At 35.8% G+C, this 24,731-nt stretch overlaps 3 protein-coding genes across 9 annotated transcripts; 2 read left to right on the forward strand and 1 right to left on the reverse strand.

The window, feature by feature from the left end:
* The first annotated feature begins 1,081 nt into the window (after positions 1 to 1,081).
* On the forward strand, positions 1,082 to 18,445 carry LOC106176782 (uncharacterized). Of its 6 annotated transcripts, XM_087002717.1 has the most exons (7): positions 3,094 to 3,247; positions 8,641 to 10,103; positions 14,119 to 14,977; positions 15,275 to 15,467; positions 15,644 to 15,849; positions 16,136 to 16,216; positions 17,404 to 18,445. In XM_087002717.1, the coding sequence occupies exons 3-7, from the start codon at positions 14,167 to 14,169 to the stop codon at positions 17,505 to 17,507; spliced, it is 1,395 nt and encodes a 464-aa protein (XP_086858843.1). In that variant the 5' UTR covers positions 3,094 to 3,247; positions 8,641 to 10,103; positions 14,119 to 14,166; the 3' UTR covers positions 17,508 to 18,445. The 6 variants fall into 6 exon arrangements, with proteins under 6 accessions (XP_086858841.1, XP_086858840.1, XP_086858843.1 ...); XM_013559310.2 differs by lacking the exons at positions 3,094 to 3,247; positions 8,641 to 10,103 and adding an exon at positions 13,565 to 13,658; XM_087002718.1 differs by lacking the exons at positions 3,094 to 3,247; positions 8,641 to 10,103 and adding an exon at positions 13,672 to 13,786.
* Positions 18,193 to 19,390, reverse strand: LOC106176784 (small nuclear ribonucleoprotein Sm D3). The gene is made up of 2 exons (XM_013559313.3): positions 18,933 to 19,390; positions 18,193 to 18,722 (listed from the first exon to the last, which is right to left on the reverse strand). The coding sequence occupies exons 1-2, from the start codon at positions 19,249 to 19,251 to the stop codon at positions 18,661 to 18,663; spliced, it is 381 nt and encodes a 126-aa protein (XP_013414767.1). The 5' UTR covers positions 19,252 to 19,390; the 3' UTR covers positions 18,193 to 18,660.
* Positions 19,391 to 19,450: 60 nt separating this feature from the next.
* LOC106176783 (protein GUCD1) lies at positions 19,451 to 24,712 on the forward strand. Of its 2 annotated transcripts, none has more exons than XM_013559311.2 (9): positions 19,451 to 19,639; positions 20,080 to 20,173; positions 20,623 to 20,685; positions 20,889 to 20,988; positions 21,107 to 21,198; positions 21,826 to 21,928; positions 22,321 to 22,369; positions 23,172 to 23,246; positions 23,554 to 24,712. In XM_013559311.2, the coding sequence occupies exons 1-9, from the start codon at positions 19,600 to 19,602 to the stop codon at positions 23,655 to 23,657; spliced, it is 720 nt and encodes a 239-aa protein (XP_013414765.2). In that variant the 5' UTR covers positions 19,451 to 19,599; the 3' UTR covers positions 23,658 to 24,712. The 2 variants fall into 2 exon arrangements, with proteins under 2 accessions (XP_013414765.2, XP_013414766.2); XM_013559312.2 differs by having other exon boundaries at positions 19,451 to 19,630.
* Positions 24,713 to 24,731: the final 19 nt, after the last annotated feature.

The raw sequence follows: 24,731 nt of genomic DNA on the forward strand, positions 1-24,731 counted from the left end.
AATAATCTGGTAGGCTTCCAGAGCTTTTTATCCAGATTCTAGTGTGATTGAGTTGAGTGAAAGCGTTTGGATGTTTAAGTAGGCCTATGTATCATAACATGTCATATAGTAGGGCCTATACCCTCCCCCCACGTTCCTAGCTGCCACTGCACTAAAGGCGGGATTGATGAGCCTATATTTTAGAACGTTCTCACATTACAAATGATCTCTTTGGAATTGGCTGTATGTTGGAACATAAATATATCAGACGTGTAGAAACTATTTATAATTTACCATTTACCGTTTCGCATCGGGTTTGGCAACAAGACAAGCTGAAAGAAATTTTTTTTGTTAATCGTCTTACAATTATTCGATGGCGCTTGACAATAAACGATGGTAAATCGTTTTGTATTAGTTTCTAAATTCTAAATTCTAATTCAGTGACGCAGACATTTGCCTGTCAGTGTGGTCGTTTTCTCCCATATGGGCCTCCAATGTCACTCAAAGCTGCAGGCTCTTGCAGTTCTATGGAGGTCAAAAGTGGTGTGCATTTTTGGGATCTTTTTCAAGACGGAGTAGGCGTGTTTGGAATATTTTGACATTTATGAAACAAGGCTTCTGATGGACTCCCCTCCTTTATTAAGGTTGAGGACACGAAAAGCCGTTTTGATTTAGGGAATAGCTACCATTTCAATCTGCCTGGGGAAGCGATTTTCTTTTCTGTTTTCTAACACTAAATTGCATTCTATATGAAAAATTCGGTTGTCATTATACTGTTTTAACATGATGTCCCTTTTGACCAGCACGACGTGAACAATGCACATTGATAGCAGATTTCTCATTTACTCTACTGTTCAGTTAAAGGTTATATATCTGTGAGCCAAAATCAGGCTATGACGACTTTATATAAACCCGGGATTTTTTACTATTATATGACGTCATATCATTAATTTTTGGGTTGAAAGTGCTATGTTCAGTTCCCTATGTTCTCCTCTACCTGGGCTTGTATCAGAAAGATATCAACGAAAGGTAGTGCTTTTGCGTGAGTACTATAGGGCAGTGCGACTGCTTTCCCTACTCCATTTCGATATTTTAAATTATCCCTAACAACTTTATATTACAACGATTTTCAACGGATCTTTCAAAATAAAACCAATCAGCATCGGTTTCAAAGATGTTAATAAAAATCTGTGGAACCGGATTGATCTTCGCGCCTTTGTCAATTGTCATACCAATTTTGGCGTTTTTAACTGCAGTGAGTACAGAGGTATCCACTGAATCGATTGGTACGTATCTACACCCAACTAGGATTATTGAGTTATGGTCGCAAAATGTTTCCAGGCACTTCAACAGGTAAAATGGCACCTTAGTACAATGGTAGTCCTACCTGCTCTTTTTATGTTGTTCTGCATTGTCCCTTAGGATATGCCAGAAATGATGGATTGATACAGAACTAAGCAAATGAAGAAAGAACTCAAATTAGGTCACATGATGACATATTTTAGGGTATATAACCTTTAATATGATATCGTTATTTTTTGCACATTGGTAATATGGCTAACCAGGGTATAGGAGAACAGGATGATGGATGACATTCACGAGAACCGCTTTGCTTCTGCCAGTTAAAGTGTAATAGGTTAGGGTAGCCTCTTTTTTTTTCATCTGCAAGGGTTCTCTGATGAAAATCTTAACATTTTTATCACTGTTGTGAAAGAGAAATATAAATAATAAGTTGGTTTTGAGAGTCAACGCTTTAAGTATATGTTCCCGATTAAAAGTCAAGGGCAGAGAAAGGTTAAGGCTAGCATATGCTCTCGGCTTGCGAAGAAATTTTGTCGAGTGTTAATGTCAAATCTCAGCATCATAGCTTACTCCAACTCTGGCCATTGCAATCTGCTAGTTTTTGATCATTTGATTAGTTGTTTACTGGTGTAATTCTAGGGTTAATAACTTGCCAATTTGCAAATTCTGCACTTTCTTAAATAATAACCAGGGAAAGCCAGGCGGGAGTTAGAACGGTGTTTGTACAAAAGTTCGGTAATTCTCTCTGTAAGTTTATTTTTCACCAGTAAGGAACCATTACGTGACATGTTACTTACACCCTCGCAACTAAGTTTGCTACCTGCACACCATAACACCTGTTTTGCGATGAAAACGATGTTATGTGTGGTACGCTCATTTACTTATTTCTCAATGCGCCCCTCAGACTAACTGAAAATCAACAAAACTGAAATCTTAACCAGATTTGAGAGCCACTTATTATCGCTCCTCTTCAAAGTATTGCTATACCGGAGTTTTTAATGCACTACCCTGTTTCCTTTTTCTTTTCTTCTTCTTATTTGAGCGTTTATTTTGTGATCGGACTTACTTTTTACGCAGCTGGCTTTGGTTGTCTTTTATGCTTTTTTATGTAGAACCATTCTTGTACAAACATTCATATAGTCCAGTTTAAAAAGAAGAAAAAAATTAATCAATAGGTTGAACTAGAAAACTAGTAGGAAGATGTGCACTTTATGAATAAAAGCAATCAACGTTCTTCACTATTCGAACGCATTTCCAGCGGGCAAGGTGCCCGAGGTCCTCATACGCTGAAACAGTTCGGTCTTCGTGGTATACTGAGTAAATACGAGTTGGAGCGACCTACGTGTTGAAATAGATACTGTCTGGCCGCAGCCAATTTGATGAGGTACTTTTGGTGACCAATACCATTTATCTGCACAAGTGTATTCCCATTGGTTTGCAGGTTGCCAAAGAGTTTTTGTGAATTGTGGTGCACATGACGCTTTTCTCCTATAGGTTAAAACTAAGAGGCTCACACATTCTTGTATTAGATTTCAGAAAAAAAATCCAATTACCGTTACTTATTGTGGATAACGTAACGCACGCACTTACTTTAATACAAGTGGTACTTTTCTCTCTTCCTTCAACTTAAGGTGATTTGCTTAGTTTGAATCCATGCTCAGTGCATTTTTCTTTCTGAAACCCTTAGAAAATAAAGGTGAAGTAGCAAATCCTATTTTTGATTTAGATCACCTGTTTTCTTCAGAGGTTGAGATGCTGCTCTCTGTTTACGGATCTTGGATGCTTTTGTGGTTAACAAATATCCCACTTCAATCACAATTTCATTTGCAAAGAAGACAGCTGTTGGCTATAAATAGATGAAGGTAATAATGTAGCACTATGGCCGAACAGGGTTAAGTAGTGGAATTGATCTAGTGATAGACTCCGTGACCGTCGTCCGTATTGTGCAACAGTGCTGCATGGATAGGTAAGTGTTTTCTGATGTTACTTTCTGAGTGTGCTTATTTAACAATAAGATTAAAGAACATTCATGCCTTTAGCAGCTAGGTCCTTGGATAAGCGGCAGACAACAAGGTTTTTTTTTTTCTTTGCCGCAGAGATTTTTTTAGTCGACAGAGCTAGTTGTTGTGATTATCAAATGTTAACTGCGTGTGTGTGTGTGTGTGAGTGTGTGTGTGTGTGTCGGAATAAAAAATGGCAACCAGCAGCGGCATATTCATGACTTTAGGAAGGGAAGTAGTAGGTACAATAAAAAGATTATCATAAAGTCATACATAGTCATCGGGGTGAAGAGGGGTAAAATTTGGACTTGCCCCGCTCCCCCTACAGCTTCATGTACCGTCGTATGTGAAAAAGTTTGAATGCTACTTGTTTCTCATTCAAAGGCACAGTCCGCAAAATCTGCATTATTTCGCAACACATTACATAAATCTTGTTTAAAGACTGCAGATTGTCATAAAAATCACCACAATCACAAAGCTAAATGTATCTCTACATTCATTGCAACAAATAGATATTTCTATAGAAAAGTTGCATGAACATTTTAAGGCAAAAATGTTTATTCAACAATCGACATTGATATAGTATGGCTACTGTCACTAAACTATCATTTAGCAGCAACCAGGTAGGTAGGTTCGAGAGGTCATTTAATTGAAATTCGTTACCGTGCTATAATAGGAGCATGTGGATGTGCATGAGGGGTGTAAATGTGCCCTACTACCTGTTCAGCATCACTTCCACAGCTGCACCTTTACTGGTGAACTCCTCTCAGGTAGGTTGACGTAATTCAAACGTCTTAGCTGGATTCAATGGCAGTCAGTTTCTCTCAGGTGTCCACACGAAAAAATAAAAAAAGATTTTACGCAAACTTTAATTTGAATAGAATTGTTTCACAAGGAGTAGACCTACATAAATTTGCATCGCGCAGGTAAAAGTAATTGCTAGAATTTAACTTGTATTACATTGACTGTGTCACCTTTTTATTTCAATTTTGTAGTAAGTGCCTGATTATGCATACATGTACTTTTCTACACATGATTATGTGTCTAGAATGCTTGCTACGTTGTTTTACCTCAAAGTTAAGAGACGCCATACAATTTGTTTGTCCAGTAATAGTACAGTAGTTTATTTACTTATTTCTTTGATTTAATGTATCCAGATAGGACAGAGTCCTTTGTTGTCGCGGGACAAATAAATACATTAATTGCAGAAAAGCAACAAATGTTTAATAATTAATTTTTCATTATCAGATATTTTGCACAAACATTATTGTTTTACAATAAAGGTATCGTATCCGGTATCTTCCCCTCAACATCAAATCACTTTAGAAAGAAAGTAATTTTCTCCTTTTCACTAAACATTGCTCGACACCCCTGCTCATGGATTCGACGTTTTGTGTCATTTTTTATTCCAAAATATTTAGTCTACCGTGTATCCCTTACATGTCCTAATGAAATATCGTCACTAGGTACTTTTATTTGAAGAGTTTGTTTAAGGACCTAATTAGTAAAGATAACTAGCTTAGCACATTTTGCATGAGATGCACAACGACAAAAAATGATAATGTTGTGTGACAAGTTGTTTACACGCAAACTCTTAAGGAAACCCTGAGTTACTTGCAGCTGCCTATACCTAGCACTGGAAACAGCAAAGATATGCTTGTGATAAAGGCGATTTTCTGATAGTTGGAAAGTTAGGGTGGCAAGGACAGGCGGTAGGAATGCCTTTCTTTGATCTGTAAAGTGAAGATAAAAAAGGGAAAGGTTTTTGCACCAGGTACTAGTTTCATTCTTCACTACCAAACAAAAGATGTTAAATGACAGCTTATTCCTACCAGGCTAAAACGACACTGGAAAGAGGTTACAAAAACTTTTTCTACGGAAGTACGAATTTGCTATTACGAAAAAACCTTCAGCAGAAAACTTTACATACGTTACTTCACTATCACAACACTTTTGTTACTTCATAAAAACAATTTACTTATAAATATTACAAGTCGAGAGAACACGTATATTTTACATGAATGAATAAGGCGATGTAATTTTTTAAAGGTTGTTTTATTCATGTGACATTTGAATAACTGAGGTATAAATATAATAGCCGGAAACTGTGGCCTTTTAAAAACGAACATATACAGTAAATGTAGACCTTGATTTAAATCAGTCCATGAAAACTTATGTTTTTCCATTTATTTTGTTAGGTCATTTAACTCTTGAAGTGTTTGCATTTAAGATCCATTAACCTTTCTTAACTGACTACATGCCCAATTACATTTAAATTATAGCGACTCCAGTACACATGAAGTCGAAATCTTGAATTTTCTTTACATGAGGTTCTGTCTGCCCACACTTCTGAATGATGCTAGTTATATAAGATACGTATGATGGAAAAGAAATTCAAAAATACTTCTAAGCCAATATCACACAAAATTGATTTGTCAATTTGAAGTCTTCTGCTTTTCTAAACTAAATTCTCATATGCATTGAATTAATTAGCAGATTGAATGTGCGTAAGAATTGCAAAAAATTAAAACGGCTCTGCATGACCTCTTGTAACAGCACCCTTACATTTTTACCTTAGAAAGTCTCAATTTATGTATTTTTTCCACGTATGAAAACACCGTGCTTACATTGCCATCCATCCGTACGGCATATTTCTTTCCTGTGTAATTTATTAACCTACAATCCTTCAATTATTAAATATGCAGCAACGATTCAAATTTTCTTTGTCTGTGTGGTGATCTTCATCTTACTTGTTTTTTTATAATAGCAAACCCGGAACAGCCCCAGATGGGTGAGACTGCTTGTTTTAAGGGTTTTTTTTCTTTTAACTTGTCATTTTATCATAATTAATATATTCCACATATAAGATGGAAGGTGTTGTATTGCAGATTTTAATGAAGTTGTACAGCTTTTTTAACAACAAGCAATGTCGTTGCTTTTATTGATATCAAAATCTTTCTCTCGGAAATGGACAACCCCATATCTTCCCCAAATGCATCAATTTAATGATTGGGATCTAAAAGGCAATGAAACCAATAACAAAAGGCCTTGACTTTGATCTAGTAATAAATGATTGCACAATGCCGAGGAAATAAATATACTGGCAGACATTGTGTAAGAAACAGCCATGCCCGAGCATAATATGCCGCCGCACGCGTTATTGTACAGCATCTATAGCAAGTCCATCTTACGAGGCTCATTATATACATGTTTATTGCTGTGTTTTGTTGCCCTTTGTTGCCCTTTTGTTGCCCTTCTAAAAATGGGACGTATTTTCCTATCAGTATACAGCACTGGTTATGATACTGGTACTGATGTTATAATATTATATCTGAGAAATTCACATTTACACGGTGCATAGCGCATAAAACACAAAACACGTGTGCCTTTAGTGCTTCGAACATTTGTTTGTTTTTTTTATATATTAGGTTAACAGATGATGACATGATGTTTTTATATTCATGCATTGTCGAGATCTACAGGTACACTGTAGTCTGATTACTTGCAACAGGGCCTTTAATATTATCTTTTTTCATTTATTTATAATTCTGGTTTCTGGATCACAAAGTCTTACTTTGTTCAAATAGCAGTGGTGACATGTTAAAGAACAGATGCAAAAGTAACACGAACACATCACTTCAGAGCCTGGGGTATTCCTTCATTTTCTTTATTTTTCTTTAAATTTCGTAACACTGCAAAACTGTGGGTTTGTTCATAACCGTACAAATTTAGATAGAAAATCGACCAATTGACGTGTTGAAAACCCCACAAAGAGAGTGAAGTCCTGATGGAATGCAATGGATGTCCCTATATTATTTGGTCGTTTTGTGACGCCAGTTTAGACCATTTCGGGTATCGGTTGGCCCGGCTACGAATATCCTTTACGTCCTCCCAGATTGATGTGTTCAGGGTACGTGAAGGAATGAATAATCACAACGGGGAATAGAGAGCTCCGTGATCTACACAAATTCAATCAGCCACTATAATTTTCGACTACCAGAGGACGTTTTTCATTAGAATTGAATTATATGAAATATGTCCGTGTCACTTATGGTATTTGTATTAATTTACATGTACAAAAAAAAGTACTCCAGATGATAATTCCGTCGTTCTTAATTCTTAAGCACGCCCAACAAATAGACAAAATTTGGATATTGATATGTAATTGAATAATTATGGTGGTTAAATGTCTGTGTACAGATTAATTGAATCAAATCCATGTCAAGGTATTAGTAGATGTCTGACTGTAATAAAAGGGCTAAGAGAAATACTTGAACTGTTGATTGCCAAGTAAGCATCAAAAGATTTAAAGTAGGCCTATACCCAGTTATACCTGCAGTGGTAAAGATTTTTTAGTCAAGGCATACTTGGTCTTACTTCCGATGGTCTTAAACTGGCCAAGTTATCTGACATGAAAGGCTGCTAACGAATGTAGTCAATTTTCTCCAAGGTCATTTATATGGTGTCGAGCCAACTTTGAAATGCATCTTACATGTACGATTAGGCCAGGCCAATTCTTCTGTAAGCTAAACTAATATCATTCAACTACGGTAAGTCAAGAAAAAAGTGCTTTTTTCCTTAAGAGAATACAAATCGCACTTTAAGGCTTAAATCGCAAATCAAATGTACTATTGATGATATTCAGATGCTGACATCAGTCAACTGACAAATTACATCCTTGCAACACGGACGTAACAAAGTTTTGGTAATTAAGTCAATGGGGCCAAGTACTGTTTTCGAAGCGTAATTCTTCACGTGTAGAAAATTACTGGTAAAAATGGAAGTCCCACGCCGTCCTCATGGACTAAGTTAAGGAAAGTGAGCCGTGGGTTATATATTAGCATTGATTCCTCTATCTTGTTATAAATATGATAAATGCTGCCAGAGGTGGTGCAAACCTGTTACTGATACAGAATAGTATAGAACTGAGGCATGTGTGTGGTACTAGACCTCAGTTCGTTTTCTCTGCCGGGTTATTTGGTTCCCAGAGAAAGACTTAATCAAGTTGAGGTATTGTATTTAAAACTCAGGGACAGGGAGCACGCTCGTTATTAGGGGGAATTACTAAGCTATTTTTTTCCAAACTTTCGACAGCTATTTGCTTCTCAAATGAGCTTCATTAAGCGCAGCAGTCGACAGAGTGTAACTCTCAATGAAAATAAGATTTAATAGTCACACTGGCAGACTTGCTCTGATTTGCCTTTAGTGTATTTATTCAAAGAGAAAAAATTTACCTACCGCATCTTGATTGCATCTTAGAAGTGGAATTGTTCTAGAAGTTATATGTATAAATCGACGAGTAACTTTCAAAGAAGCATAAAGTTTGTTTCATCCAACATATTTTTTATTTCATTTTCAGGCAGAAATCGCGGTGGTGAGAAGCCAATATTACTGAGAGTCACAGGCTGCTCCCAATGCGGTTGGCAGTGCAGATAGGCCTTCTTTTGATATTTGGAGTGGTGGTTGTGGTCATTGTCGTGATTGTCCATGATGTCACAGAGAAAAATAAAACTACAGGGGACAATATGCGGCACCGGGATATTTTCCGTGCAACAAATTTTTCCAGAACATTCAATTTAACATTGGCACTGCCACAAAATTTTCGGAACACAATTGTTAAGACTTACGACAGAAGTTTTGATGGAGAAGTGTACACACCCAAGAGCACAGAAAAACGTGCAGTGCCAATTGCTGCGTATTCTGCTATGCCATTCCTTGCAGTGGCTGCTTTCATAGTGTTTCTTTGCCTAAAAGGCACTACTTGGTTTAAAGAGGATCTCCACGAACCTTACTTTACAGAGGATACAAAATCACACTCTATGCATAAGGAGATGGTTAACTGGTTATCAGATTCTAAACCAACGAATGCTTTGCCTCCGCCATACAAAGCCCATACTAGGTCCAAGCGGAAAGAAAAAACGAAAGTGAAACCCCAGCTCGGGGAATCACACCTGCTTATGCAAATGTTATTGAAAGCCGAGGAAACAAATTTTGGTACAAGTAAAGAAGTCATTTTGACAAGAAATCTTTTAACTAGAGACGTTGCAGTGGATACAAGAGACATTGGTTTAAATAGTGAAAGTGATTATACCGTTTCGTATAGACAAACGCCTAGGATCAACCAAAAGCGCAGATTTCAAGTAGACAATTCATTTCCTTGGGTTTCACCAAACCATTCCCATGCAGGTTGTGAGAATAATGCAAATTCCTTACATAATTGCAGACATGACAGGGACCATCCTCACCAAAACCACGGAGTGAAACATCTAAAGCCGAGGCACGCGGACGTATTTCATGCCTTTCAGCCTAGTGTATTCCATGGTTTACACTGTGGCCACGCGACGCAAACTCTCACTGTACAAGCTGAGTGCCACCCGATTCCAAACATACGGACACATTCTCCGGAAACTGCTGGGCCAAAGGTGTTTTTATCACAACCGTCACTCACCAGTGACATCAGTGACAGAAGTCTTATCCACGACGCACATTATTTGTCACCAAACCAACACACAACCTTGCGTTTTAGCAACAATTCTGAAAACAACCTCTGTGTAGCAAGGAGTGCGGTCGACAGATACACTTCCCCGGACGATGGGAAAGAGAGACATACATTGCACAACGATATTCAAGACAACGATAGACCTTCCATACGTTCTTCTGCATATTTACCGATAAATGTACATGTACCCCCTGAAGACGTGACGTCTTCCTCGGAGAGCTGTGCCAGCCACACACTTAGCAATAATGACGCAGATAGTGGTTGCTTCACGGAAAATTTAGCGCGAAATGAACTTACCAGAAGTTCCATGGAACCACGATAAAGTAATTGAAAGCCTTTGGGGATTTTATTTTTGAGGCAAGAACGCGGAACTCCTTACCCTGCGGATTGTGTGTACACGAGATATTTTACGTGATCGGCCACACAGCTTATCTGAAAAAAAAAAATCGGTTCATTGCGCAAACAGTACCCCGTTGAGTGACTTTCACTCTCTCGTTTGGTTGTTTTTTCAGCACACGAGGACCGACTAGAAGTCGATTGGCACTGCCTTATAGGCAGGGGCTTAAATAGTTCCAATTACCAAAAAATGCCGATAGTGGATGACGGTTGATTTTGAAGTGAATCTTAAGGTTCTGCCTTCAGTCTTCCTGGGTACTTGGCTTTGTTTCAAAGGACCAATCACTCGAAAGAAAAAAGCAATACACTATAAAAGTACATTAATTCAGTTTTTTCCTATTAATACAGAGTATTTCTATTAATACAGAGTGTCAAGTCTAATATCTTTGATAAGAGTGAGCTTACAGGTCTGGGAAAACAGAGGTCAATAACATCTTTTCGTTCGATTTGCGCTTCACGTTTGTATACAAAAATAAAGAAACCTCTCAGGGTGGCTAAAGGGAGTCAGTCCCCTCCCCCTACACAAACACACACACACACACAAACGTAAACAAACACACCCTAAGATGGATCCACCTTTGGGTAAAAATTCCTAAACCTGATATAAAGACTAAAATTGAACATTTATCACGTATGTCCAGTTTTCATTTGAGAGCACAAATTTCACCAGAAATCGGACTTGGTAACTGAGAGCATTGAGGTCTAACTTTTAGTAGAGTAAGAGCCGTATATTTCATTACTGTTCCTTAAAAGTATCAGGTAAAAAGCTGCAGGCTGCAGCAGTAAACACATATGAATGGCACATTCTATATAATCAGGTAACCAGAACAAACTACAGTATATTAGGAGCCTATGTAAAACACCCCATGTATTAGATCTATCAGAAACATTTAGTTTATACTGCATCCGGGCGCTCATTTTCAAAGTTAGCATTTAACAATTAACCTTGTACATAGTTTGTGAGTAGTTGAAACGATATCAATAAGTCACCACTGCTCATGAAATCTAATCTAACACAAAACATATCTCTACAGACATTAAAATAAGCATAACAACATGTACGTATTATGTTTTCTGTTTTGCAGTAATAGTTTTTTTTTCATGAAAAAGGGGAATCGGGCCAATATTGTACACGAGATCAGGCAGTAGTGACGACCTGTCATTTTTTGAAAAAACTCAAAGCAGCAAAAGGAACTATCCTCAACTAAAATTTTATAGTAAAATGAACTAATAAAAACTACTAATGCATGCCTTTCTTGGCATTTTTCTGAACCGCTTTTCTTGTCAATTTTTGTAAAAAAAAAAAAGAAAAAAAAGAACTATGTTTTATACCCCTCAGCAACTGACAAACAATACAGACTTGAGAAAAAAGCATTTTCACATTTTCATCCGTGCTCTTCGAATTCAAGACAACGTTTTTACTGTAATTCGGGGATGTTTCTGGGAGATTTAAAGTTTATATAATTATCATTATACCTATTGAGGAGAACTGTTTACTACTACTACTACTACTACTACTACTACTACTACTACTACTACTACTAAAACATAAATTTTCTCATCAGAATGGATTGTCTTATCAGAACATCTCTGTAACTTTTCCTTGTGGGTCTAGAAAGGTGGCTTATAAAGAGTTTAAAAGATAGCCATTGCATTGTAATTGTAGCGATAAACCAATATCATAAATAAACTATGGTACTACCTTTATGACATTTTTATCTTTCTAAACAATATTTTTAGTGTTTCAGATACCAAAATATTTTATATCTAAACAATGCACTCAAGAACTGAGAAAATAAGGGTAGACCTACCACAATTAAGTTTGTGCTGCCACCAAGCGAGTGAGCCCGACACTAAACACCACTTTTTAGGACTCAGTAGGTGTTTCTGTGCAGTTTTTTTTCGTCTAGTGATGTCAGTTAGCCTATCTCCAGTAAGTCTGACAGTGAATATGTAGTTCGTCCCCGATCCGTGAAGGAATGAATAATCACAACTGGGAATAGAGTGCTCTCCTTGATCTACACAAATTTAATCAGCCACTGTAATTTTCTTTTGATGCAGGAATTTCTTCATCAAAATTGGATTACAAGACATATATTTTGTTACTTATATTATTTTACCTGTACAAATAAAAGTACTCTAGATTATATATCTGTCATTCTAATCTTAATTCTAAAATACGCGCGACACTTAGGTAAAATCTGGATATTGAAATGTAAATGGATAATGATAATGGATGAATGTCTGTGCAAAGATTAAGTTAATTCAGCTCCAAGGTATTAATAGATCTCTGACAAAAAAGAGACTAAAGAAAATAATTGCCAGGCAAACAAAATACGTCTTTGATACAGTGTATCACTGTTAAAGGTTTATTATTAGGGGCTTAATTGGGCCTTTCTTCGATGCCCAAAAACTTGCCATATAATTTATCTTACCGCCAATGAACGTATAGTTATCAGTTGTTTTCAAGATCATTTGCAAACTTAAAAATACAATTTACGACAGGACCGCCAATTCTTTTGTGAAATTAGAAGTATTACGGTTTCTCCGTAAAAGAATGGGTTAACAGTTTGGTGTAACTAGCAAAACAAATGTTCTTTAGTTAGAATTCAGAATGCTAACTTTAGGATATACGCAAAGTGATATATATAATGCCAACTCTTCAAGTGACAATGTTTTGTTACGCCAACAAAACAACAGGGCACAGATCGAGTTCTCTCTTCATCTCTCTCTCTCTCTCTCACTTCCCTACAAACATTCGCAGTGTCATTTCTCATGTGCGCGCAGTATTTATGAGTATTGTACCAGTACGTGGTACGTTGGTAATGTATGATTTGACACATTACTGACAAATCAGATACAGACTTCACGAACCCATCGATGACATTGACGGCGATTGTATATTTTACTGAACGGTTAAATCCCTTGCAAATAGGCTTATAATATTTTATCCATTTCTTGAAATGTTTGTCACATGATTTGCAGTTTTCTACTGTAGAAAGCTGATAAATTATTACTTTAAAACGGAAGAAGGGAGGTTCTTCTTCCATCAACTAAATTATATCTGTTGAGCAATTTTAACATAACTTTTTCTGTGAATGTACCGAACTGTGCGTACTGCAATGATCACCACGACTACACTCGAGCGTTAACTACATTGTACAGTACATGTACAATGTAGGCCTACATATACTATTGGTGTACTCTAGCCCTTAACTTGAGAAACATGCTACTTTGTCACAAAAAGAAAACATGAAAAATACGCAACGCGTGTGGCGTGTACCTGCTCAACCAGATCGCTTTCTTTGTTATTGTCCTTATCATTTTACAATATACATTACAATACCACGTATATCGAGAACGAGGCGAATGTTTGGAGAGTGTTTGTAGTCATCACATGATTTGGGGGAATCCCCTACACACTTCCGCCAGTGCTAAAAAAAAGTAGCCATCTTAATTTATCAATTCTGTGGGCAATGCAGGTATGTTTATCACAAAAAAAGATGTTAATGATCACTCTGTGGTTTGCCGAAGAGTGTCACGTTTGGAAATCAGGAGTTTTATTCAAGGGCAGGCGAAATTTGCGATACATCGTTATTACAAATGTCATGTGAGCAATTCTTTGAATAAACTCCCATCAATTTTAGAGATGCCAACCTGAGCATAGTTTTGACTTTGATGAGCATTGACATTTTATAGTATACATTTAAGATTCATTTCACTAGTTTAAGTATGAGTTCCAGTGAAATCGTTCCAGAGAAATCCTTTTAGACTTGTCAGGGAGATAAATTCAGATATACACTGTACAGTACATGTACATGTAAATATACTGGAAGCCTACTTCACTCTACACCCAAATTTGTATGTACAAAATATGTACATTGAATCACATTAATTAAAAATTGTTACATGTATAACTTTGAATAATTCTCTTTTTTTCAGGATTTTTCCTTTTAATTTATTCAAACATTGCGTTAAGTCGACATCAGTATGCCAAAAAAGAAACAGAGGTCTAAACAAAATGGCAGAGAGCTTGACAGCATTACCCTGAGTATGGAATTGGATGAATCATATCCAGGACTTCCAAGAAGACCAACTTTACAGACCTCAAAATACTATAAACTTGTTCTGAAGAAGAGAAGAACATATCTTATAAACAATTTGGACTTGGAATCCCATGTTATTCTTCTGGATCATCTTGTAGAAAATGATGTTATTACTAAAGACCAGTATGATCACATCAAAGACAAGAAAGGGAGGGAAAGAGTTGCTAAACTTTTGGATGCACTCTCCATGAAAGACACACGGGCCTTCTTTGCCTTTTTAAACTTACTGAGAGAAACTGGAGATGACTTTATAGCAGATGAACTGATTGATTTGTGTCAACGAAATAATCTTTCCATTCCAGTTGAAATGAAACCCTTACATATACAGAATCATCAGGAAAGTATGCATACCAGTACTAGTACAAGCACAGAATTTAGTAGCTCATATTTTGTAAGTTCACAGGAATCTGGTGGACCCATTCACGAGACTGTTCGCCGAAGACACCCAAAAGCTGACATGCAGAATCCCTCAACCAGGGCTGATTTTCCTCCTAGTCATGTGCACATACCTGAGCCATTCTCCAGTCCTACTGGCTATCACAAACCCCCTGATATAGTTGAGGACTTTGTAAAATGTCAGCATGGCAGGGCACTTGCTATATGTTTTTACTGTGTTCCTGATCAATCTTTCCTAACACGGGGTTTGAGAATGATAAATGATAATCGCAGTGTCAACAGTTGTGGGGAGTTTAAAAGTGTGTATTTATATGTAATAATTATTGTTCAGTCATTTGATTTTTTTCTTTGATGAACAGAATTATTTTAAAGAGCTATGTAGAAATATTAAAACTTATTTTATTATTATCATTCGGAATAATGTAGAAATCTTAGACTTCAGTGGGCTATTAACAAGTAAAAGTGTAGATTTTTTCTCCTTTCCACCCTAGATCATAATATATACCAAATAATGCAATGGCATTGTTTATGTTTCAACTTTAATTTTGTGAAAAACCTTATTTGAGGAATTCTTTTTTTTTTTTTTTTTGTTCCAGTTATTCTTCTGGGAAAGTCGAATGCAGGCAAGAGTTCTTTGCTGCATGGCTTTTTGTTCTCCAACTTCAAGCATGTTCTCCCAACTGTTGGCTTAGATGAACAAGCACGCACCTTTGAATATAAGGGAAAAAGATACACTTTTGTATTCCATGATACTGCAGGACAGGAGTTATATGATGGAATAACAGAAAAGTATATTGCTTAATGTTTTCATAAAAAAATTTGTACTTAGACATTTGCAAGAGTTATGTTCTAAGATGTTCTTTTTTCTGGTAGTTTTACTGCACAATTTAATGACAATGTATGATATATAGTATAATTTTTCTTTAAGAAAGCTAAGGTAAAGAATTTTTTCACTTATATTCCAGTTATGTGAGGGATGCACATGGTGTTTTGTTTGTGTATGATGTAACCGAGGATGAGAACAAGGTTCGAGCTTCTCTACAGAAGTGCTCTTCCTGGAGGAAAAAAATAGATTTAGATCAAACTGTCTTTCGGCTGGCTGGTAATAAAACAGATATTGCAACCACAGAAGGACAAGACATAGCAGTCAGAACAATAAAGGAATTTCAAAGTATAAAAAAATATTCTCTTATATCATAAAAATAGTTTATTGTAAGCCAAATTGCTATTGCACGGTCAATTAAAACAGTTGTAAAGTCATGCAGCCATCAGATTCATTGCACAATGAGTTACTTTGAAACGTCAAGGAACTCTCAACAAGATAATATGAGACTCGTATACTAGTTTTTTTGTGATTTATATAAATAAATGAGAGTTGGACATTTATAGTCTATAGTTTGTGGTTCATTATATTGCAGTTAAGTCAGCCATGAATTAAACTTGATTTTTTGTTTCAGATCTTACGACTATTAGATCCAACTTTACTTCAGCTGTTACAGGGTTTCATGTTGGGGATATCTTCTACAATATTGTTCTAGGTAAGAATCACTGAGAATTACAAAATTTAATCAAGTTTGGTTTGGAATTATTGAAGGAAGATATGCCGTTAAGTTATCAATCTTATTATATTTTGGCCACCCAGGTCAGACAATTACTGCACAAACTGTCAAATGGACTAGGTATGTATGTATGTTTGTATGCAGGGCTCGACATAAACATTTTTCACTTGGCTGCTACTACCAGGCCCTGAGGTTTGGTTACTTTTCCAGGCTTAAAAAAGAATTTGCTCAGAGGAGGGAGTGGGGTGGGGGGTGTTGGGGGGAGGGGTTACCTAGCATACAATGAAATACTTTAAATTTCCTAACCAATACTCCTGATTCACAAAAATGTAACATATATGTATAAATTTGCTTTCTTATAATAAGCATAGCATACACAACTATACTGTAGGAGGAGGAGGAAGAGTCGATGCCATAAAACACATTGTAAAACACACAATAAATGAAAAATATTCAAATTGCTCTTTAAAAATTTTTCTTTTATCTTACATAAAATTTTCACTTACATTAAAAGGGTATAACTTCAAAATGATCTTTCCACATATATAATTTACTTTTTACATATTGACTACAATTATCAAAATTTCTTTCCTTACATGTAAAAATGAAAAGCTAGTTTTTCAAATAGACATTACTGGTTCAAATACGTTTCTCCAAAACAAAATCATTGAATAGCTGCTAAAGTTAGTTCAATCACTATTCCCTTTTGGCCGGGATTTCTGGCTGATGATCTTCGAAGTCCCTTGAACAAATACATATGAAAATTGCATTCTCATCTTGCTCAGATGCCAAGGATCTCCCACTGAAGATATGCCTTTTCCATCTTGTCTAGATTACTCATCACTTGCATGTTTGTTCAGAGATGGGTTAAATGACAAAATGTACAAATTTGCAACAGTGTGCTTCCGCCCCACTAAGTGCCAGGAAATCAGTAGCATTGTCAGACAACTGCTGGTCAAGATTTGGTCGCCTGAGCTTAAAAAAAAAAAAAATTTGGTTGCAAAATGCAACCATCAATGACGAGACCTGGTATGTATGCTTGTGATAATAAAAATGAAAAAAAAAAGGTCAACGGTGAACACTACAGTTATTCCACACATTGTGCAAATCCCTATTGATTATTCATGGGTGAATTTGAGTGCAAATGTCATTTTATCTACCTACAGATGTGATCAGTAACTTCGAAAAAGGTCTTCAAAGTCATAGAGGTTCTTCTTGGAAGCTCAGTAACCCAGCACGAAGAGAAAGACAACGTACTGGATGTTGCTAATAAAAAAAGAGGACACTGCAAGACACATGAACTCACAACTTGCAGAACCCACGTGTGCCAATAGAGGGTGTTAAACAGGGGTCTTCTTTTATTTGATTGAGAGCTGCTGCTCAAGTCACAGTAGCATACTGTTTGATTCCACGAACTTTTTACCAGAGGAATGACAAATTGAAAAAAAAAAAAATCCAGTATTGTGCTAATTACCATTTTTTTAAATACATTTTGATAGCTTTTAAACATAAAGATTTAGAATATATCTACATTTAAGAGTGCAGATTACAATTTCATGTCTAACCCATACAGCCTTGCTTTTTCTTGGCAGTTACTTTATTACCCATAGCACAATGCTTTGTTCCATAGAAACAAACCGCCTTTTTTGGCAGGAACTACGTGTGTGTGTGTGTGTGTGTATATATATATATATATTTGTTTTTTGTATTTTTGTATAAATTTTGCTTGGTACTACAAAGTATTTATAAGAATTTTATTTATATAAAACATTATGTTGAACATAAAACCAACACGTAGAGCAGCCTTATTTTTTCAAGGAATGTATTATTCTTGAAAAAGCAAATAAAGTCCTGTCATATTTCATGGTTCTTTCTTTTTCTGCTAATTAATGTTCTTTAATATAATACAAAATTTTGTTCTTGCAAACTTAACCTATTAACTCATTTGTACCTGATGTGTTGCAAAAACATTTATTATTCATTTGACTGGGTGTGTGGGGAGATGGGTAAATGAAATGTATTGATCATAATCTGCATGAAATAAAATCCAACTGCATCAATGATCCCAACCTCATCAATCCCAGCACTGGTGTGCATTAACTCCAATAAAACCTTCAGTCAACAGTTATAAAAAAGTAACCTCACAAATTTTGTGAATTATTGACTACCACTACATTACTCAAAATAATAACTGATCATGAGGCTTCTTTTCAATGAAAGCGGTACTAGGTAAGACTATCCATGTGAACCGTTTCACAAATGTTTCTCCCTTTGCTCTATATGTACATGCTGCTTTGAACGTAACAGTAGTCTTCAGTTGCACAGATCCAGGTACTTTGCCTTAATACTTGCAACCCTAGTGCAAAGATAACTGTAATTGATCTTCACTGGAGATAAAATCAAGTCTCATTTTCAGTGCTACATCACTGTCTTCTCTGGAACACATTTCCCCGGCCTCTTGACCTGCCTCGTCCACGAGCAGCAGCTAGAATAAAGAAAAATACAGATGAACCAGTGCAATTTGATTTTTCAAATGCTTTATGTTTACAAATTTAAAATCAGTGGCAATCGAACAAAATTTTAATGTTTACCCAGTATCCACTAACTAAAAGTTTACCTTTCTGAATTTGGTATAACTATCTTATTATATAATGCAAAACAAAGGTGGAATGGCAAGAGGTTCTTTGTTACGTACCCTGTGAACGTAGAATAGCTGACTTTCCTCTCGTAGCTCCACCACCGGGGCCTTTGCCCTGGATTTTCTTGAACATCGGAGCATTCTTTAACATATCTGGTAGTATGAGAAATCTGATCTTGCTGCCTCTGATGAAAACATTCTCTAGTTGTGCAACTCTGCCATCTCTGTAAGTCACTGTAATATTAGACATTTGACAGTTCATGTTGTCTTCAGCTTCCACAAGCTTTCCCCGATACACTTCACCTGTGGTCGTTTCACACGTGATTACGTGGCCTTCTGCTTCATGCAGAACCTTTATAGGTACACCAATGGACATACTGAATATATGTGTTTATATCAGGTACAGTAAAACTTGTTCAACACATAAAACCGTCAAGATGGCACAAGATTCCCAAAATATGATTGTACAAAGACCGGCTTTCTTCAAATATGGCGGTAGCGTTAGCAATGCGATTATAGGACCGCACTTGTTTCCGGTTTAGCTGAAAATGTGTACCGTGTAAAATCAGTGGTATGAAATAGACTTGTCTTACCGTTTTTGTACGTTATCTAAATTCTTTAACATTTCCACCACTTAATGTCTCTTTTTTCTGTTGAATTAAACAAACAAATCATGGTATGCGGAAAGCACAGGACCAGGTACTTGCTTCCGGTGTAAACAATCATGAATGCTGATGACACTAATGTCCAACTGGGTGAGAAAAGTAAATATATTTGTTTTAAATCGCCTTTCAATAAAAAAAGAGTCTTTATTTGAACTTAACAACGTTTATGCAGCTATATTTTTATTTTGTGTCACATCCATTACGGCAGCGAAATAACTAAAACCAGCATTGAATTCTCTGTTCTCCACAATGTCAAATAAGAAAACCACACAGCATCTTTCCCTCCATAGCATAGTTTTTTAGTCCATAGTTTTTCACTAGTCATTCGTGAAGTATATGTCTATTTCACAGATAACAAATTGTAAGAAACATAAATTTTGATAAGTGTTAGTCCCAATATCAGTTGCTGACAGAGTTAAAATTTCAGAGAAGTATTTTTTCTGTTTTTTTGCAATGGAATGTATTTAAATGTCTGTGAAATGATAGTTTTACTTTTATAGTGTATTATATGGAACAATTTACCCTTTACTTGTATGTAGATGACCAGTCACTTGATCATGTTGTTGATATTCCACATGAAATACAACTCTATACCTGGGACTGTGGACTGGCCTGTGTAAAGATGGTTCTTAAGTAGGTTTATTTTTTTAATAAGTTAATATAATGCCGGTAAAGACACAGCTTTGTTCCACTGGTTCAGTTATTTTTGAAAACTAATTAAGAGTGGAATATTACCAGTACTCCCATTTTACTTCATTGTCCATACTAATTCATTGTTCCTTCCTTCAAAAATTCTGACTTCAATGTTCCACAGAAATGTCATTGATAAACATTGCCTATTTTCCACTGACAGATTGGAACCTGGCAATATTATTCTTTTTAATTTATAATTGTTACATAACTTACATGTAATATTGTAGATGATCTGCAAACCAATTGCAATCAATTTGAAGTATCAGGTGAAGTTCTTGCTTATTCCTGTGCATGTTTTTAGCAAACATTACTTAAAATGAAATATAAAAGCCTTATATATACACAAGCATCTAAATCTAATGTTTAATGTCTACTAGTATACCTTTTAGGCATTACTCAGTAAACATGGGCAATTTTCTACAAGTCTGTAAAGAACTACAGTTTGGTGAAAGGTATGGTATTTCATAATTTTACAGTACATCTCATGATGTTGTCATCCCACAAGATTAGTAAATCATGAAATTTATATAAGCAGGCTTGTAAAGGAATTATCAAAACAAATGTCTGTGCATTACCCTGGCATTCAGGTGGGAATTATATGGGTACTGACAAAAATCTGAAAAAGTCATAAGTATATTTCACATTTCTTCTTCAGTGTCTGGACAATAGACCTGGCTAACATACTTGCTCTGTATAGGATTGAGCACCACTTTTATACTGTGACACTTGGTGTAGACAAGGGATATTCTGGGAAGGTAAAGTTATTTTTGCTCTGTAGTATTCAGTTATAAATATGGCGATTTTCTAGTAAGTTTTACAAAAATTGTTTATAGTACATTTGGTTGTGAATTTAAGATCAATCATATTTTTCAGGCTTTCTATAGGGCAAAGTTCAGCAGTGATGAAACCAGAGTGAATAATTTGTTTCAAGATGCTCAGTATAAAGGAATATCAGTAAGCAAAGGGTACGCTACTGAAACTGATGTCACAAAACACATATATTGATACTTACACACATTTTTATCTTTCCACGTGTTGAGATGTTATTCTTTGTTTGTTTTAAATCATATTAAGTTGAAATTAAAAACAAAAATTCACATTAAAGGGCCACTTCATGGAATTTTCTTGTTGTTATTAATTTCTCAGCCTCCTCTCGTAGTCATTGCCAGCTTGCAATATCTGTATTATACACATCAAATTCCACAACAAAACTATCCATGTACTGGACACCAGAGGGACACAGAAAAAGAGGCAGACCTAAGACCGCATGGAGGAGGACTGTCAAAGCACATTTTAAAAAATGGGAGAAAGTTGGGGGACAATCCAATACCTGGCTAGAGACAGAGAATTCATTTTGGTGGGGAAAATCCCATGGAGTGGCCCTTAAAGTAATATTGAGTAAAGTATTTCAAGTGTCTACGTCTCTGTCTTTTGCTTTTTTACAGAAATATATGATTATTATAATGTTTAGGTAATTAACAAAATACCTACCAATATCCTTATTTACAAATCAAGTAGTGTGTATTCTGTAGGGAATCTCTTTATTTTCAAACTGTTGGATAAAACAAATATCTATTATCTTATCTTTCCAGAACCATAGATGCTGATGCTATACTCAACCACCTAATCCAGAATAAAGTGTTAATTGTACTAACAGATTGGAATATATTGAAGTGTCTGCACTGTGATAAAAGTGTAAGTTCAATTTATATAGGTTGTGACATGGCTATGTGACATGGCTATTTGATGGATCAAGAATTAAGATGTATAACAAAGTTAAAAAGAGGGCACTATTTTCACATTTTGTTAATAGTATAGAAGATATTTTTTAAAGCTTTTAAAATTTGTCTCAGGCATACAGGGACACCTTTCTTTCTGTAATGAATTTTTTTTTTCAATAACTATTTTCCTCAAAAATTATTAGAATTTAACAATGATGATTATTTTTATTTGAAAGTGTGTTAGATGCAAATCTCAAGTAAGGATAATAAAAACATGATCATCTGACTCACCAGTTTGTATTTTTTGGTCCTTTTCTGATTTTATCTATTTAATTTTGCTTCATTGAATTTGATATTTATTTTCAGTGCACACCTTCACTTCACTGCTTTGGAAGTTTAATTAAAACATATCAGGGTAAGAAAAAACTTGAAATACTCTGTGGGTTAATCATCCAGTCATTTTTTACTTAAATAAAGGTTTTAATCTATTACTGAATTTACAAGTTTGTCTTTTTGGCAATGTGTCTCCCTCTCAAAGACTCCAGCTGGTCTACCAAAATACAGTTGGAACTGTTTCAGTCTTATAAGTTATCAGTACAGAAGATCACTGTGCGGAACATGGTAAAAGATTGGTAGAGCAGCTGAGCCAAACCAGGGAATTTATGTTCCATCTATCCTGGACATGGAACAGGGTGATAAATAATCTACCATGCAGATTAAGTAACAAGACCAAGATTACTTCCACCTTTATCTCTGAGAGGGATATGCAACATTGTCAGACTAAATTTTAAGTACAGTAAAATATTTTTAATCACATTTAAAAGGTCACATCAATAAAGCAGGCATTCCTGATATTTGCTGTTATTAATTTCTTATTTGTATATTGTAAATGTGCAGTGGGGGATTTAGGGGGGGTGTCAGGCCTTGCCTCCCTGCCCCCCTTGGATTTCTGAAAAAATCACATCAATGGTCCCCTCTTTAAATTAGAATTTTGACTAGCTGAATTATAGTTGTAAACTGCACCAAATGGCATCTTCACCCTCTAAAATACCAAACATTTTCGGGGCCAGTGAAGGCCATGCCAAAGAGGGGGGTGTGCTTTGCATCTGCAGACTCCCCCTTCAAATAATCCTGGATCTGCCACTGAATGTGAAATGCTAATGCATGGATGTATCTCATGGATTTTCAAATATTTAAGTTTTTGATAATTTTTTCAGGGCATTTTATAGTTGTGGTTGGTTTTAATCTCAAACAGAAATTGATATATTACAAAAATCCTGCATATGACAAAGGTGACTATTACAAAATGAATAGTTTTGTTAAGAATGAAGAAACGGATTCATTTATTCATTGATAATAAAAATAATAACAATTTTAATTGTTAGAATAATAACAATTTTAATTTTCATTTTATTATTAAAACAATAATGGCCATTTAAAATAAGTATGTTATTCAAGTAGTAATATAGTTAAAAAGAAATACCCCTCTGGACAGGTAATTTAGAAATAAAGGCACTGTCTGACATTGACAAAGAATGCTTCATAATATTGTAGATTTTGTGTTTTAACTTTGAATTCATGATTTTTTTTTCTTTTCAGAAATGTGCTGCTGCACTATGAAAAATTTTGAAAAAGCACGGAAAAGTTATGGGACTGATGAAGATATCATTTTTGTTTACGGACTTGAAAATTCTGTCAGTTGATAAAACTCAAGCCTTGTTATTTGCTTTTTATATCTTTTAACAGGTGGTTTTTATAATGTATTATATTCAGCTGTCGTTTGTCGACTTTTAATTAGCCGTTTGTCGACGTATATTCTAACGTTTTCTCGACGGTTTTACAGCGAGTGGAAGTTTTTCATTATCTCTTGTCTCTGTTTCTAAGAAAGACCTTTATTGGTACGCTCGCTCATATATTTGGTCACTGCGCCCACGTCCGAAAAACATTTTTTTTTCGGGAAAAAAAAACATGCGGTGATTCAGAATGATCCGCTCCAGGGGAGTCAGATTGCGACTCACTGGCGTAACTGCTATTGAAATCACTATCACTGCTACTAGACTGACTGGAATCCGAGCATTCGGCGCTGGAACGCTCAGAGGACTGAGGACGATTGGATGAAACTCTTTGCGGCAATGACGGTAGTGGTACATGTACCATATCGCCTGTTGTGCTTTTTGCTTTGTGTCTTTTTAAACCTACATCTGCTGATTTCAAACTTGGACATAATTTGTCCATGCTCTACTTCAGACTATAATTAGTCCGAGTCTGCGACCAAGACTGGGATTTTTTAGTATTTTCCGCTTCCGAACAAAAAAAAACATGCCATTTCTATCACATTTCCCTGTTTTGAGTATCTGGATTGCCAGAAATCCCTCGTGGAACTGTTCAGCGCTTCGTCCCCGACCTGTTCCCCGACCGATGGCGATTTAAACAGTGTGATTTTAAAGATAGATAAATCTGCAAGCAAAAATCGTCTGCGACTGCAAAAATGTCCAGCTGAAAAAAAAACACGAGGATGATGCATGTGACGTCATGATGACAGAGAAGTCGAATATCACAGATTTCATTTGACTGATGTTATTGAATTTGCTATATTTTAAGCTGAATAAGAGGCTAATATAATTTTGTATCTCACTTCTGTCGTCTCGTATAATTTACCTTTCACCCGAAATCAGACATTACGTGCTCTCGTAAATTCTTCGATTTTTGTACATTTTACTTTTCTTGCACGAATAACAATATAAATCAATAAAACTTGCATACTTTTCTAGTTTTCC

Source organism: Lingula anatina, chromosome 1, assembly GCF_051362555.1.
Source record: "Lingula anatina isolate TDL-2025a chromosome 1, LinAna3.0, whole genome shotgun sequence".
In the NCBI taxonomy this organism is placed as follows: domain Eukaryota; kingdom Metazoa; phylum Brachiopoda; class Lingulata; order Lingulida; family Lingulidae; genus Lingula; species Lingula anatina.